The following is a 15,171-nucleotide window of genomic DNA, read 5'->3' on the forward strand; positions in this document are numbered from 1 at the left end:
GTGGCAAATGATTTCACTTCTTCAAGACTTTCCCCACCTTTTGAATGGAGATGATGCTCAGAGGAACCCTTGTGGGAATTACAAGGAAGAATGTATGTAAAGAACACTTTGGAGATTGTGAAATGTTGTTCTAAAGCTGGTTATAATTATTTCTGTTGATGGGGAAGCTATGAGAATTTGTAAGGTATAAATTAAGATCGTGGTTCTGGGCCAGGCGTGGTGGCTCAAGTCTGTAATCCCAGCACTTTGGGAGGCTGAGGTGGGCAGATCACGAGGTCAAGAGATCAAGACCATCCTGGCTAACATGGTGAAACCCCATCTCTACTAAAAATATAAAAAATTACCTGGGCATGGTGGCATGCGCCTGTAGTCCCAGCTACTCGGGAGGCTGAGGCAGGAGAATCGCTTGAACTTGGGAGGTGGAGGTTGCAGTGAGCCGAGATTGGGCCACTGCAGTACAGCCTGGGCAACACAGTGAGACTCCGTCTCAAAAAAAAAAAAAAAAAAAAAAAAAAAGATCGTGGTTCCACCATGGTGTGACACTGGGCAAGTCAGTCCACTTCCCTGAGCATCAAATCTCTTTTCTTTGAAAGTGGGGATATGATGGGTTCCATGAGGATTAAACAAGCCCCTATGTGCATCAGTCCTGGTTTCCTTCTGTTGCAGAAACTCGGAGGCACTCTGTCGTCTGTGAGGAAAGGGTTCATTCCAGAACACACTTGTAACGTGGTTGCTCAGTCATTTCCCCTCTAGCTCTCTTCTCAGAAAATCTCCTATTCCCTGTTCTTTCCACATGCTGGTGATGCCCTCTTTGAAACACACAATGGATTCTTTTCCACATTTGGGTAGGTGAGGACACTTTGCAGATTCTAGAAATAGCCTAGGTTGAACCCAATGACCACATGGCCCCTGGGCTAGTGTCAACTGTTCTAGGTGCTGGGGATATGGCAATGGACAAAAGAGAAATCCAAATCCTTGTCCTCGTAAGCTTGTTTGTCAACAAGGACCCCTTCCCATGGTTTCTTGGAATCTGGTGAGGGGTAAATACTCAAAATTCATAGAAAACCCACAAGTTGTCCTCAAATTGACCCAGTGAAGCTCACTGACCCCTGGGAACATCAGGAATGTGGCTGTAGCCAGAACTTCTCAAGCTGTGATGTGTTCAGGGATCACCTGGGGCTCCTGGCATCTGTCAGATCCTGGCTCCGCAGGCCAGGGGTCTGGTCTAAAAATCTGCATTTCTAACAAGTTTGGATGTCTCTGGTCTACGGACCACACTTTGACTATCTAGGGTTTAAGTGATGCCTTATCTCATCCCACCAAATGTAATCTTATTTTCCTGCAGCTTTTAGTAAAACTCTGAATACACAGAAGAAAAATTAATTTTATTAGCATATTCCAGTTGTCTACATTTTTGGACAAGGCTGTAGGTATGGATGTCAGATCTGGTTTTCAAGTGACCAGGAACAGCCTGAAGCATGCACTTCACTAATGCAAGCCCGTTTGCTCATCTGTGAGTGGAGGCTCTTCCGGCTTCTGTCGCATTTATGCAAAACCTTAATTGTTGGACATTTTTAAGGGATAGATTTAAAGTCTCCACTTGACCATTTTAATCTGATATTTTTAGTTAAGTTGTGTGCCATCTCTGGCAAAGTTGCCAGGGTTCTGAAATCTTACCTTTAGCAATGACACGCTGGCATTTTGAATGCACACCCACTGTCTCTAGAGCAAATATACAAGAGGCAACCATTCGTTTAATGTTTACTAAGTGCCAGGCAATATGGTGTCTGCTGTGCAGGGATTAGCTCATTTAATCTTTATAACAACTCTATGATTCAATGATTTTTCCAAAGAGTCAAAACAAAAACCACAAAACTGAAGGTCACAGAGAATGTCATTGGCCTAAATGCGTATCTTTTATAAAAGGGTGCAATGAAGATTGGACCTGGCTCTGATTTCTAGACCCACGCTCTTGAATATATTTAAATAATTTCAGTGACAACAGAGTTACTGTAGCAAAACAAATGCAGAAACATGGCCAAGGAAGTTAAAATGCTCAGCTCTGTATCAAGTCTTTTATTTTATTTTATTTTATTTTATATTTTTTTGAGATGGAGTCTCACTCTGTCACCCAGGCTGGAGCACAGTCGCGTGATCTCAGCTCACTGCAAGCTCCACCTCCCGGGTTCACGCCATTCTCTGGCCTCAGCCTCCCAAGTAGCTGGGACTACAGGCACCCGCCACCGCGCCGGGCTAATTTTTTGCATTTTTAGTAGAGACGGGATTTCACCATGGTCTTGATCTCCTGACCTTGTGATCCACCTGCCTCGGCCTCCCAAAGTGCTGGGATTACAGGCCTGAGCCACTGCGCCTGGCCCGTATCAAGTCTTTTATTAAGGCACTCCCCAATCTTAGGTTAATTTAGACTTTGTCAGTAAATGCAGTTCCAGGTTAGAATCAGATCAATAATATAAAAGCACATTTACGTCACCGTCATGTGCAGTGGTGTTGGCCATCAGAGTTTAAAGCCAAAATCCATCCCCCATGCCCATCATTAATATTCCTGGAATCACACTGTCGTTGGGGTTTGGGGGTGGGTGGGTGTGCCTCTATGTATATGAGGTTCAAAAAGGTGGAAGGCTGGTAGCTCAAAATAGAAATATATTTCTTGTCCAAGGCAAAATACAAAAATATCTTTTCATTAGGAGTTGCTGATGGTACTGCAGATATTAAGTTTGAATGAAAAGTACCATCAATTGTAACATACCAACTGCTTTATCCTTTATGTACAAATAAAAGAGAGAATTTATTTTCATTCTGAGTTTATTTAACATTTCATCCAGTTGAACTGAAATAATACATGGCCTCCAACACTGGCCAGACACTGTGCTAACACTGAAATAAAAACTGCCAGTCAGCAAACAGTTACAATCATAATCCTTCATATCATGTTAATAGAAATATTAACAACTACTTAGCTTTACAAGCTTATTGCACTTCATGTGGATTTTCTTCTCCAGAAAGGGTATTTCTAAAAGATCGGCAAGGATTGCCAATCTCGGTTTATTTGTTCTTTGTTATAAACCGTGATTAACATACACAGTTTATAGCTTTATATAAAAGCATTAAGAGTCTGAAGCATCAAAAAACAACGTTTAAAAAGATGCAGCTCCATGTTCATCATCCCTTTTATAATCTTTTTTTTTTTTGAGATGGAGTTTTGCTCTGTCGCCCAGGTTGGAGTGCAATGGTGTGATCTCGGTTCACCGCAACCTCCGCCTCCCGGGTTCAAGCGATTCTCCTACCTCAGCCTCCTGAGTAGCTGGGATTACAGGTGTGTGCCGCCACGCCTGGCTAATTTTTTGTATTTTTAGAGACAGGGTTTCTCCATGTTGGCCAGGCTGGTCTCAAACTCCTGGCTTCAGGTGATCCATCCGCCTTGGCCTCCCAAAGTGCTGGGATTACAGGGGTGAGCCACTGCGCCTGGCCATTCCTTTTATAACTTTTAACACACATAACTGGAGTGTGTAAAATTTTGGTTAGTTTGTCAGTCTTCTAACCAGTCATGAGCTCTTCACTGGAGGTTAACATTCTGAAACGGAGCTACAGATTACCTGATGCCGGGAGGACTCTGAGAGGAGCAGGACACCTGGGGCAGGCAGCAGTGCCTTAGCTTCTTATGAAAAGAGTCCCTTCAGCACCTTATGGAGATCTGCCCTGAATTTCAGGCTTTTACCACTTTTTAAAGAGACACGTTGAGGACAACAGAACCTGTCCAAGACCAGAGTGTCACGGGAAAGCCGTTTTGCTTCCAATGGTTTAAGACAAAAAAATCTAAATGAGAAGATTCTGGCAGCATCAAGGAAGGCTCTGAGTGGCCCAAAGCTTCAGATCTATTAATCCTTTCAGAGAAAAGAGAAACACAGACACAAGGCACACCATTTTTTCTTTATGAGGAAATTCAGTCTGGTCACATTGTCAGAAAAAAAGTCTGCCAAAACTAAAGAGTTTCTATATATTTTTTCACTTACAATCTCTGAATACAATGATCTACACTTCGTGAAACATCGCCCCTCAGTATCCGTGGGTGGTTGGTTCCAGGACCGCCCTCCGATACCAATATCTGCGGATGCTCAAGTTCCTGATATAAAATGGTGCAGTATTTGCATATAACCTAGGCACATCCTCCTGTATACTTGATAAATCATCTCTAGATTGCTTATAACACCTAATACAATGTAAGCACTATGTAAATAGTTGTTATACTGTATTGGTTTTTAAATTTGTATTATTTTTCATTATTATGTATATTTTGTATCTTTTTAAAAAATATTTCCCATCCAAACTTGATTGAATTCACAGATGTAGAGCTCATGGATACAGAGGGCCGACTGTCTATGACGTTAGACATCTACAGACTTGAAACATAATCTGTTACATTAAATATATTATCTGTGAAATCACTACAGATGATGTAAACAGTGGTACATTTCATTATCTTCAAATGAAGTGGAATGCAACATACAATATTCAAGTAAAATTCACTGTGACTGATTCATACACATTATCACTGTATCTTTCTGAAAGCCAAAGAGATCTATAAGGATGACAAGAAAAGACATGTAGGTAGCTGGAACTGTAGTCTCACTTCTTACCAAAAAAAAAAAAAAAAAACCAATGAACTAGATTCAGCCCACTCACACAGCATTGGTATTGAATATACTTCCAAAATTTGACATGTGTACATTTCAGTAATTTCATTATTTGATGTAAATAATTGAATATAAAGTCAATAACTGCAAGGTAAGATTAACATCTTTATAAGAACATAAAACAATAAATTAAAAGTCAACCAAGGCAATCCACCCACAATCTGAATGTATAGAATGATCCAGCAGGGAAGGCATGTTGCAGTGGTCCGTGACTGACTTTTGGAAGGGGTGTGAAGGAGCTTTCACCCTCCAAATCCAAAAACTTCATCACCTTCATTGGGCCAGCACAGTCCCCACACTAGAAGCAAACTGCCCTTAATATTTCGGGGTAAGTTTTTATAGATTAGTCCAGAGCTTTTATATTTTCCCAGTTCACTGCTGAGATCTCCTTGATTTGGAATGGGAGTGAGATGAAAATTCAATATTTTAAACAGATTCTCTTTTCATTGATTGATAATCAATAGAACATTTACTGACCATACACTGAGCACCTATTCTATGTCTACTAGTACTTTTTTAAAACCCTGGGTGAGGGCTGGTATACTGTCTTTGAAAAACAATGACTATAAAAGCTAAAGGAAGGGTATTTCTATAAATCATAACATGATTCAATGTAAGGGAGTATCAGGCACTTGGTCCATGCCAGGTGCTCTGTTAAAGTAGCAGCTTTATTCTAAAAGGCGAATGTGGATCTTTAAAAGGTTTCTGTAACTGGGAGAACCCAGGTTGAACAGGATTTTTCTCACCAGCATGGCTACACCAGCTTTGCAGTGGCAGAATGAGCTGCAGAGGTTTCCTCCTTGCTTTACAATCCCTTATTAAAGTACACGCGTCGTAATTCAGGATGGCTCTCTTGGATCTTAGCTTGCAACTCGGCCTCCAAGCTTGTCACAGACATGGAACTGGGATAAGGGAGAAATGACAGGGTTATTACACAGGCAGAGGTGAGAATGAGGACCTAGAAAGAGTGTGGAGAAGGCACAGGTGTGGAGATCCCAGGACTGGTACAGTGGGTCTTGTTGGAGAAATGCTTCATGCGGCTAGAAAACGAGACCATGTTCCTTTCAGAAAATTGTCACGCATAATGGAAGATATGCATCTTAAGAACCCAACACCCAATTTTTCCCTCTCATATTATTAAAAGGTGAAATCTCTTATTGCTGGCAAGAGGGTATGGTGATGACACTCTCAGACCCTGCTGGTGCTGGAAAAACCATTTGTGGCAATGCCACTTCCTAAGAAAAACAGTATCAATCATTTGCAATGTTCCCCATTGATAAAAAAAGATCTATACAGTCAGTGAAATGTATAACATGAATAATTTGCCTACATTAATGTGCTTTTGTTTACTGTATATAATACATGCTTATTGAAAAAATTTCAGAAAATACTAAAATGTACAAAAAACCCCCAAAACATTTATAATCCCACTGAGAGATAACTGCTGTTAGTCTTTAAGTGCTTAAGAATGTATTTGAAGGTATTATGGGTATATATATATATAAAAAAGCTTATTCTCTGAGAGAAACGCATACTCATTAAAGTATAAAGAAAATTGTCCAGAATACCTACCAGAAAAACTGCTAATATTTTGATATGTAATTAGTTTTAAAAAAAAATTTGAGGCTGAGAGCAGTGGCTCACACCTGTAATCTCAGAGCTTTGGGAGGTTGAAGCAGGAGGATGTCTTGAGGCCAGGAGTTTGAGACCAGCCTGGGTAACCTAGTGAGACCCAAATTTTTGTATCTATAAAAATAGAAAATAAGACAGGTGTGTTGGTGTATGCCTGCGGCCCCAGCTACTCAGGATGCTGAGATAGGAGGATTGCTTGAGCCCAGAAGTTCAAGGCTGTAGTAAGCTATGACTGTGCCACTGCACTCCAACCTGGGCAAGAGAGTGAGACCCTGTCTCTAAAAAACAATAAAAAAATTGGTATTTAATATAGTTGACATGTGATAGACTGTAAGGTTAAAAAAAAGTCAGGATACAAGTTTATATTTCAAATACGCAAAACAAATTTTAAAAATTACGAATATAGAAAAAAGGTAGGAAAAAAAATCCCACGATGGCTATTGCTTACGTAGTGGGTCTTTGAGTAATTTTACTCAATGATGACATTGATGATGGTAATGATAATGGCTATGACTTATTGCTCATTTGCTGGGCCAGACATTATGCATTTTAATCCTTATGAAAACTCTAGAAGTCCAGTATTATCATAATTGTACAGGTAAGGAAACCTGAGGTGCAACTGAGATGTTGAAGGCAGATCTTTCTTGATCCCGAAGCCCTGCTATGCCACCTCTTGGTCCTTCTGTTTTGCCATTGATCTCTAAGTATCTGTAATTACTACGAATGTATGTTAAAGGCCCAAGTCTGATCTTGGAATTAAAGTTATTCAAACCTTGGTGGATGGCAGGGAGTATTCTCTTTTTTATCTTCCAGGAGAGTTTGTTTAAAATTGGAATAATCTGTTTCTTGACAGCTGGGAAAAACTTACCTGTAAAACTACCTGTTTCTTGTGTTTTCTTTGTAGGAGGAAGATTAAATGCTGCTTCAGCTTCCTTAATGACTATCTTGCTTATTCTGACTTTCTAATTTTTCAGCTTTGCTAATATTTTTTCCAGAAATTTGTCTATTTTGCCTGTTTTCAAATCTATTGGTATAATGTTGATATTATTTTTAATCACTGCTGAATCTACAGTTATGTCTCTTTTTCATTCATATTATTTGTGCTTTTCTCTCTTTTTGTTTTGATTAATCTCACCAGACAATTGTCTATTTTGTTTCTATTTTCAAAGAACCAAGTTTTCACTTTGTTGATCCTCTACTCTTTCTGTTATTTATTTCTGATCTTAATCTCCTTCCTTCCTTCTTTTCTGATGTTTATTCTTTTGTGCCTTTTTTTAAGTTGGACATTTAGTGCATTGATTTTTATCCATTATTCAAAATATAAACATTTAAAGCTATAAATATCTCTCAAAGCAACACATTTGCTGCTTCTCAAAAATGTTAATAAAGAATGTTTTCATTATCACTTGTTCACATGGGAGATGGGCAACTGTGGTGCATTCATACAATGCACTATGATACAACAATAGCAATGAATGGACCACAGGTACACGCAAAAATGTAGATGAATCTTAGTTCTGATACTGAATAAAAAGAACAAGTACTAGAAGACTATATATCTTATGATAGTGTGACACCCTTGTCTAATAAGTTCCTAAGAAGACAAACTAAAGATACATACACAAATATAAAATGCAAGAGCATGAAATTCAGCATAGTGGTTAAATCTGCAGGGGAGGCAGGGACACAGGTTGGGAGGAGTCTATAAGATGTAACTTACTGGACATATATATACATATATATATATATATATTTTTTTTTGAGATGAAATCTCGCACTGTTGCCCAGGCTGGAATGCAGTAGCGTGATCTTGGCTCACGACAGCCTCCACCTCCTGGGTTCAAGTGATTCTCCTGCCTCACTGGACACTGAATTTATGGATGTTCATTATATTACTAGTATAAATAAAATAAAAATACGGAAACAGGGTCATGCTTGGATCAATGAGGATACTATGTTACGAGCCAAGGAATATTATTAATCCTACTCTATGAAACTGAGGAGCCAGAGACCTAAAGAAGCCAAACATACAAACAATGTATCAACAACAAAACAGAGTAAGAAGTTATTTTAAAATACAGTAAAACAAAAGACCATTGGTTTCACAAATGTAAAACCACACGCTTTCTGAGGGCCTTGACCTGAGGACACTAGTAGTTACAGAAAGCTTTTCATTTCTACACCTAGAGTTTAAATGAATCTTAAAAAATAAAAGTTAGACTATATATTTTTTTTCTCACCGCATTCAAAGAAAATCAAGGCCAAAGTAGAAAGTTTCTCTATGGGTTTTCAAATCTAAAATCTTTTCAACCTGAAAATAATTACAGCTACATTTCTTAGGCATTTCCTTGGTATCAGACACGCCCTTCGGCATTTTACGTGCTCGAAGTCTAAATTGCTAAATCAAGGTCAGCTGCTGAACACCAGTGTTCATAAGCCCACATACTACAGACATGGACAATCTCAGGTTGAGCCCCAAGACTCGGGTTTGTGCAGTTAAACAGGTATCATTATCGCACTGTAGAGATGAGGAAATTCATCTGAATCAGGCTCCCAGAGCAAGTTCTGAAGGTCCTGCCCTCTTCACGGGGGGCTCCTCAGCAGGCCCAAGGTGATGAAGGGCTCCTGTCCATGAGGTTTAAATGTCTATTCAAAAACAGCGGGGTCAGAGACAGAGTGGGAGAGCAGATACAAGGTGGAGTTCTCCATCAGGTAGAGGGATGTGACCGCATTAGTTCTAGAACAGACACTTCATCCAAAACCGACTCCGCAAGGCTAGGGGATTAAAGACCGTATGTTCGGGACCTACTGGCCCACGAAGGAAAGGGTATTACCATGGCAAGGGGCCTGATAACACAGAAAACGACAGACAACAAAATGCTGCCGCTTTGCGTGTTGGTGTCAGGTCAAGAGCAGGCTGGAGACCTGACGTCGAAAATGCCGATTTAATGCCAGTTAGTCCTGTTCTCACATCAAAGGCAGGATTCAAGGGCAGCTTGTGATGAAAGGCATGCACGAGAAAGCTTTTAAGGCAAAAAACTAAGTGGGAAGAAGGGAAGCAAATATACCAACCACCTAAGCTAAGTGCATATAATTGCTGTCCCTGGGGGCGGAACTTACATCCTATCATATCTGTATTACAGATGCATTTGCCAATGGATTGGACCATATTTTAAATGTTCATAAAAGCAAGTTTGCACCAGAGTTAATCTGATTCTTATAAAAGAATAAAACGTTTTCAAATTTAATGGAAGGGGGTAGAAAAGAACTGGGTACATCTGAAATTAGGCAGATGTGGCTTTGATTTCTGCCTCCATCCCTTCCTTTTAGAGACCCTGGCTTCAGTATCTTTTGAGTCTCAACTTCCCTGCCAATGAAATGGAATAATGGCACCTGCACCTTCCATTGGTTTTTAGGATTAAAACTCATGATTATTCTGAAGAATAACAAATACATACCTTTTCTGAGGAAACAGGGCACAACACAGGGGTGTAGCAAACACCAAACTTAAAAAAAGATACAAAAAAAGGTCAGAGCATTTTAAATGGTTAACTTTTCAGATTATTTTTCTATTTTACAACAATCCCTTCTTTCTTCAGAGCATTATGTTCTGTGTCGTCTAACAAAAATAAGTCCTGTTTGTGTAAGTTTTATTACCTAGGATCGCCAAAATAATGGAAAAGTCACAGAGATAAAAAGATTTTAAAAAGAATCACACAAATAGCCCCCATGTTGTAGGTTCCTCTAAATACAGTTTACTTCTATTTAATTATCTGGGGCCATGCATTCCAGACGTTCTGAGATGGCCTCATTTTCAAAATTTGTATCCCATATTACCCAGTCACCTTTCATACGCTGTGTATTTATATTTAAAAAAGAAATTAATTATGTAAAAGTAATTTCTACTCACCAGAAGCCAACTAACCCAACTTGAATGGGTGCGTTCATCCACGGGAACCTCTGCGTTGAGAAATAAATGACTTTGAATACTTTTCTTACAGGGTCTTAGAGACAATTTCTTGTGATTAACTGGAAGGAACCTCACCACATTTCAAGATCCAGATAGAAGGTGGTTAGTGAAATTTGGGGGAAACGCTGCAACAAGGGTGTTAGCCTAACTTCTTGTAGCCTTCTTTGATCTGTAAATCAGCACCCACGCAAAGATCAAGTGGTTTCTGTTTTTTCCCACATCCCCCCATTTAATCTGAGCACTGCTTGGGTATATAGCGGAGGTGGGGAAATAGCTGTCATTTAATTGTAATGTATCCCCTGGCTGAGGAGGTGGGATAGCCTGGTGCCAAGGTCTCAAGTCTCCACTCTTCCGGTTGGTTCCTGACTGTGGGGAAGCACAGGCAGAGTCTAGCCTCTCCAAGCTTCCGTTTCCTTGTTATGGTGCAAAATGAACATCATTAACAGCTTCCTAAAAGTGTGTGGAGGAAGATGCCAGATCACATTCATGAAGCACCTAGTATGGTGGCTGGAATATACCAGAAACCCAACAAATGCTCACCATCCCTCACCCCCCTTTGCACCTCGTCTTTTTGGTTTTAGTTGCTGTCAGTATGGTTAAAACTATTTCTAGCATAAAACATTTTTGCTAGTCACACTTTTTTTTTTTTAATGGAAATGAACAAGTTGGTTGGTCTTTTGGAGAATAAATGCTGTTAGATTTTTAGTTTTAAAAAAGGAGTGGTACTTCAATACACAATATAAAGAGTGATGAGATACATAGTTATATAAATAAGGCCACAGAAATCACTGCAACCAAGGTGTGAACTGGTTGTAATGAAATCAGCCAGCTTAGTTCGGAGGAGTCAACACAAGCTGTTAGAAGACAACGTGCATGGGAGGCGTACCCTGGTCCCCAAAGAGACTCCTCTGAAGAAAAGGTTCATCAGCGTTGGCGTAAGCAGGGAAAGGGATGGATTAGAGAGGAAGGGAGAAGCATCGGCAAGGAAACTGATCCCCACAGGTTACACAGAGGGGTCTCTCTCCTCAAAAGACAGAATGAGGCTGGGCGCGGTGGCTCAAGCCTGTAATCCCAGCACTTTGGGAGGCTGAGACGGGTGGATCACGAGGTCAGGAGATCGAGACTATCCTGGCTAACACAGTGAAACCCCGTCTCTACTTAAAAAAATACAAAAAACTAGCCGGGCGAGGCGGCGGGTGCCTGTAGTCCCAGCTACTCGGGAGGCTGAGGCAGGAGAATGGTGTAAACCCGGGAGGTGGAGCTTGCAGTGAGCTGAGATCTGGCCACTGCACTGCAGCCTGGGCGACAGAGCAAGACTCTGTCTCAAAAAAAAAGAAAAAGAAAAAAAAAAGAATGAAAAGGAAAACACTGTATCTTTGGCAACCGTCTCTGTTTGATGGTGAAGGATTGTCATAAGGAGATGCTAAATACTCCCCTAGCACTTCCCATCCAGGTGACATCTGGGCTGGGACAGACTTGGTGACGGGAGGGTAGGCATAGTACTGAGCGAGAGCCTGTTCATGGATGAACGTGAACCTGTGAGAGCAGCCACATCATTTTAAGTAGACTCTGGTCTGCAGCAAACTGGGCTAACCTGTTAGCCAAAAGAGAGCAGCTGTGTGCCACCTTGGAGGCGGGCATGTGCGAACTACATGCTGACTGTGGCTCACGCAGAGGGTTTTGATGGAAAGGCTCCTCGCACAGACAAGGCTCCTAGACAATTACAGTATCCTGCCAAAACCCAACCTGATACCATGTCTTCTTCCAGCTCCTACCCCAGCATCCCGTCCTGCCTTATTCATCCCTTCCTCTCAATTAGAAAGTCAGATACAACATTCATCAGCTGGGATGTTGGTGTTTCACTAGATATTCACAAAATGTCTCAAGGTAGAAACATATCATACCTAACAGAACTGTGCAAACAGAGGATGTTTAGATGAAAAGTCCAAATGAGTTAGAGAGTAATTATATGTTTTATATATATATATAAAAAGCTCAAAGTTAGGCTGGGCACAGTGGCTCATGCCTGTAATCCCAGCACTTTGGGAGGCCAAGGCGGGCAGATCACGAGGTCCAGAGATCGAGACCATCCTGGCTAACATGGTGAAATCCCGTCTCTACTAAAGATGCAAAAAATTAGCCAGGCGCAGTGGTGGGTGCCTGTAGTCCCAGCTACTTGGGAGGCTGAGGCAGGAGAATCGCTTGAACCCGGGAGGCGGAGGTTGCAGTGAACCGAGATCGTGCCACCGCACTCCAGCCTGGTGACAAAGCAAGACTCAGTCACACACACACACACACAAAAGGCAAAAAAAGAAAAACCCTTAAAAGTTAATGACTCTAAATTCTCTCTCCCTCCATGATCTTTTTCTAATAGCTTTATTGACATACAACTGCACATATTTGAAGTGTGTAAGTTCTGACATCTATATGCAGCTGTGAAGCCATAAGCACAATCAAAATAATGAAAATATTCACCACCCCGAATGTTTTTCTTGCTCCTGTACCCTTTGCAGTTCCTCCCTCTTCCATAAACCCTGCACCCCATTATATGGCAACTTCTCATCTTTCTGTCACTAGATTTAGTTTACATTTTCTAGGACTCGATATACAGTATCTATTCTTTTGTGTAATTACTTTGAGACTCCTTCATGTTGTGTGTAGTACTAGTTTGTTACTTTTTATTGCTGAGTTAAGTGTTCCCTTGTATTCACAAGGTGTTTATCCATTTTCCTTTTGTTGAGCAATTTGAGCTGTTTCTAGTTTTTGGCTATCACAAATAAAGTTGCTATGAACATTTGTCTTTCATGGACATGTGCTTCTATTTTTCCTAGGTAAAGAAGTAGGAAGGAAATGGCTGGATCACAGGGCAGCATCTGTTTAACTTTGTAAGAAACTGCCTCAGTATTTTCTCACATGACTGTACCGCATTAATTCTCACCAGCACTGGGGAAGGTTTCAGTTCTTCCATTTCCTCACCAACACTTGTTATGATTAATCTTTTTAGTTTTTGACATTCTAATAAGCGTTGAGTGGCAGCTCATGTGGTTTTAATTTAGATTTCCCAATGACTAAAGATACTAAGCATTTTTTAGGTGCTTGAGAACCATATGTATTTGGTAAGGCATCTGTTCAAACCTCCTGCCCAGCTTAAGTGCTGAGGATCCTTTATGTATTCTGGACACGAGTCCTTTATCACATACATGCCTTGTAAACATTTTTTCCCATGCCGTTTCTTCTCTTTTCATTTTCTGTGTAGTTTTAAGAACAGAATTTTAAAAATCTGATGAAGTCTAATTCATCAATTTTTCTTTCATGGGCTGTGCTTTTTGTGTTGAGTCTAATAAGTCTTTGCCTAGCCCTAGTGTTCTATTGTATTTTCTTCTAGAAGTTTTATAGTTGTAGACTTTTACATTTAGATTCTATGAACCACTGAGAGTTAACTTTTATACATGATATGGTCAATTCCTTACACATTGCCTACATCCCAGCCAACCTCACCATCCACAAATCTCCAACAATTCCTGCTCTGTGTACTTGCTGAGCTTCTGCAGAGCGTGTGGCCCTCACCCCGTCCTCTTCAAAGAAATCTCTGCTCAACTACACCAGTTGGGTAAGATATCTCCTATGCGCTCCCTCTGTGCCCCAAACTTTAAACACTGTGTATTTTCACAATCTATCTTGTGCCTCTTCCCTATACCATGCTACATGCTCCCTGAGAGCAGGAGTCACATCCTCTTTCTGGGACTCTAGTGTCTACCACATCGCTTGGCATAAACAAGCATTCAGCAAACGGCTGCTGAAAAAAAAACATGAATGAACAAATAAATGTTACATTCCCATTCAACTAGCAGTCCTGAAAGCCTACTGAGTAGACACAGCAGTTCACGTTTATAAAAGGGAATATAAAAGAATTAGAACTTAAGGAATAAGAACTAGCATAGGACCCAAACCATATCAATTTTGCCCCCAATGAATGTGCCATTAAGAATGATCCAAGTGTAAAGAGACAACAGAACTATTCTTCAAGAAAACTGTTCACAGAAGCACCAGATTTTATGCAGCGAACTTTTTGGTTTACTGCAAAAATTTCCGTGAGTCACCTGCCTACAGCTGATGCCTTTTTCCCCAGCTCTCCACTTGGGGAGAGATAAGGCGTGGGGGGATGGATGAGTCATACTGAATGCTCCCCAAGCATCATCGTTTAAAAAATCCCAGAATGTTCAATTAGTTTCTTGTTTGCGGAGGAGTCTGGTCATTTCTAAGGTAAAAGCCCAGATGAGTACATCCTTGCAGAGGAGGCACACCTGGCCCTGGGGCAGTGGGAACAAGCGGAAGGCCAACCAAGGTGAACACCACTGCATGGGTATCATGAGCTGCCGAGGAAGTGATCTCTTCAGCCTTTGTGGAAGGGGCATGGTGAAGCCTGCCTTCACAATAGAATCTGAAAGTGTTTTGAACATGGAAAAGTTGGGATTTTAATATAAGCTGCCTCTGTGTCATAAGCAATGACTGTACTATCATTTCTGTCCTATGGTCCTCTCTGCATGGGTGAAATGCAACACTGACGTATACCAGCAACCGTGAACTTGGGGAGTGGTAGGTATGCATGGGTACCTTAACAGTATTTAGCCATTAGTTTTTCAGAGCAATTATCTCTCATTGAGGTCTGAAGGAATACAGCTACAACCAGGCCCCCCTGTAGCCACTGAGGTGCCAGGACTGAGCCATGAGCTGTCCTGATCATCTCTCTGGACCTTCATGTGGGGTTCTGAAACCAGTGGGCCCGTCCATGTGGGGAGTGGGGCAGGTAGGGAGCTTCGGTGGGAAGAGCAGGCGAGGCGACACACTTCCAAATGA

The 15,171-nt window shown here is 40.9% G+C and overlaps 1 protein-coding gene across 6 annotated transcripts in view; it reads right to left on the reverse strand.

Annotated features, from left to right (window-relative positions):
* Positions 1–2,805: 2,805 nt before the first annotated feature.
* SFXN1 (sideroflexin 1) overlaps positions 2,806–15,171 on the reverse strand; it is a 51,627-nt gene continuing 39,261 nt past the window's right edge. For all 6 annotated transcript variants that reach the window (XM_038010257.2, XM_008015347.3, XM_008015343.3 and 3 more), the window contains 3 exons: positions 10,255–10,304; positions 9,803–9,850; positions 2,806–5,614 (listed from right to left, as the gene is read on the reverse strand). In XM_038010257.2, the coding sequence (XP_037866185.1) occupies positions 5,518–5,614; positions 9,803–9,850; positions 10,255–10,304 (195 nt within the window). In that variant the 3' untranslated portion in view covers positions 2,806–5,517. The remainder of the gene's footprint in view (positions 5,615–9,802; positions 9,851–10,254; positions 10,305–15,171) is intronic.

The sequence above is a fragment of the Chlorocebus sabaeus genome, chromosome 23 (assembly GCF_047675955.1).
Source record: "Chlorocebus sabaeus isolate Y175 chromosome 23, mChlSab1.0.hap1, whole genome shotgun sequence".
Lineage (NCBI taxonomy): Eukaryota > Metazoa > Chordata > Mammalia > Primates > Cercopithecidae > Chlorocebus > Chlorocebus sabaeus.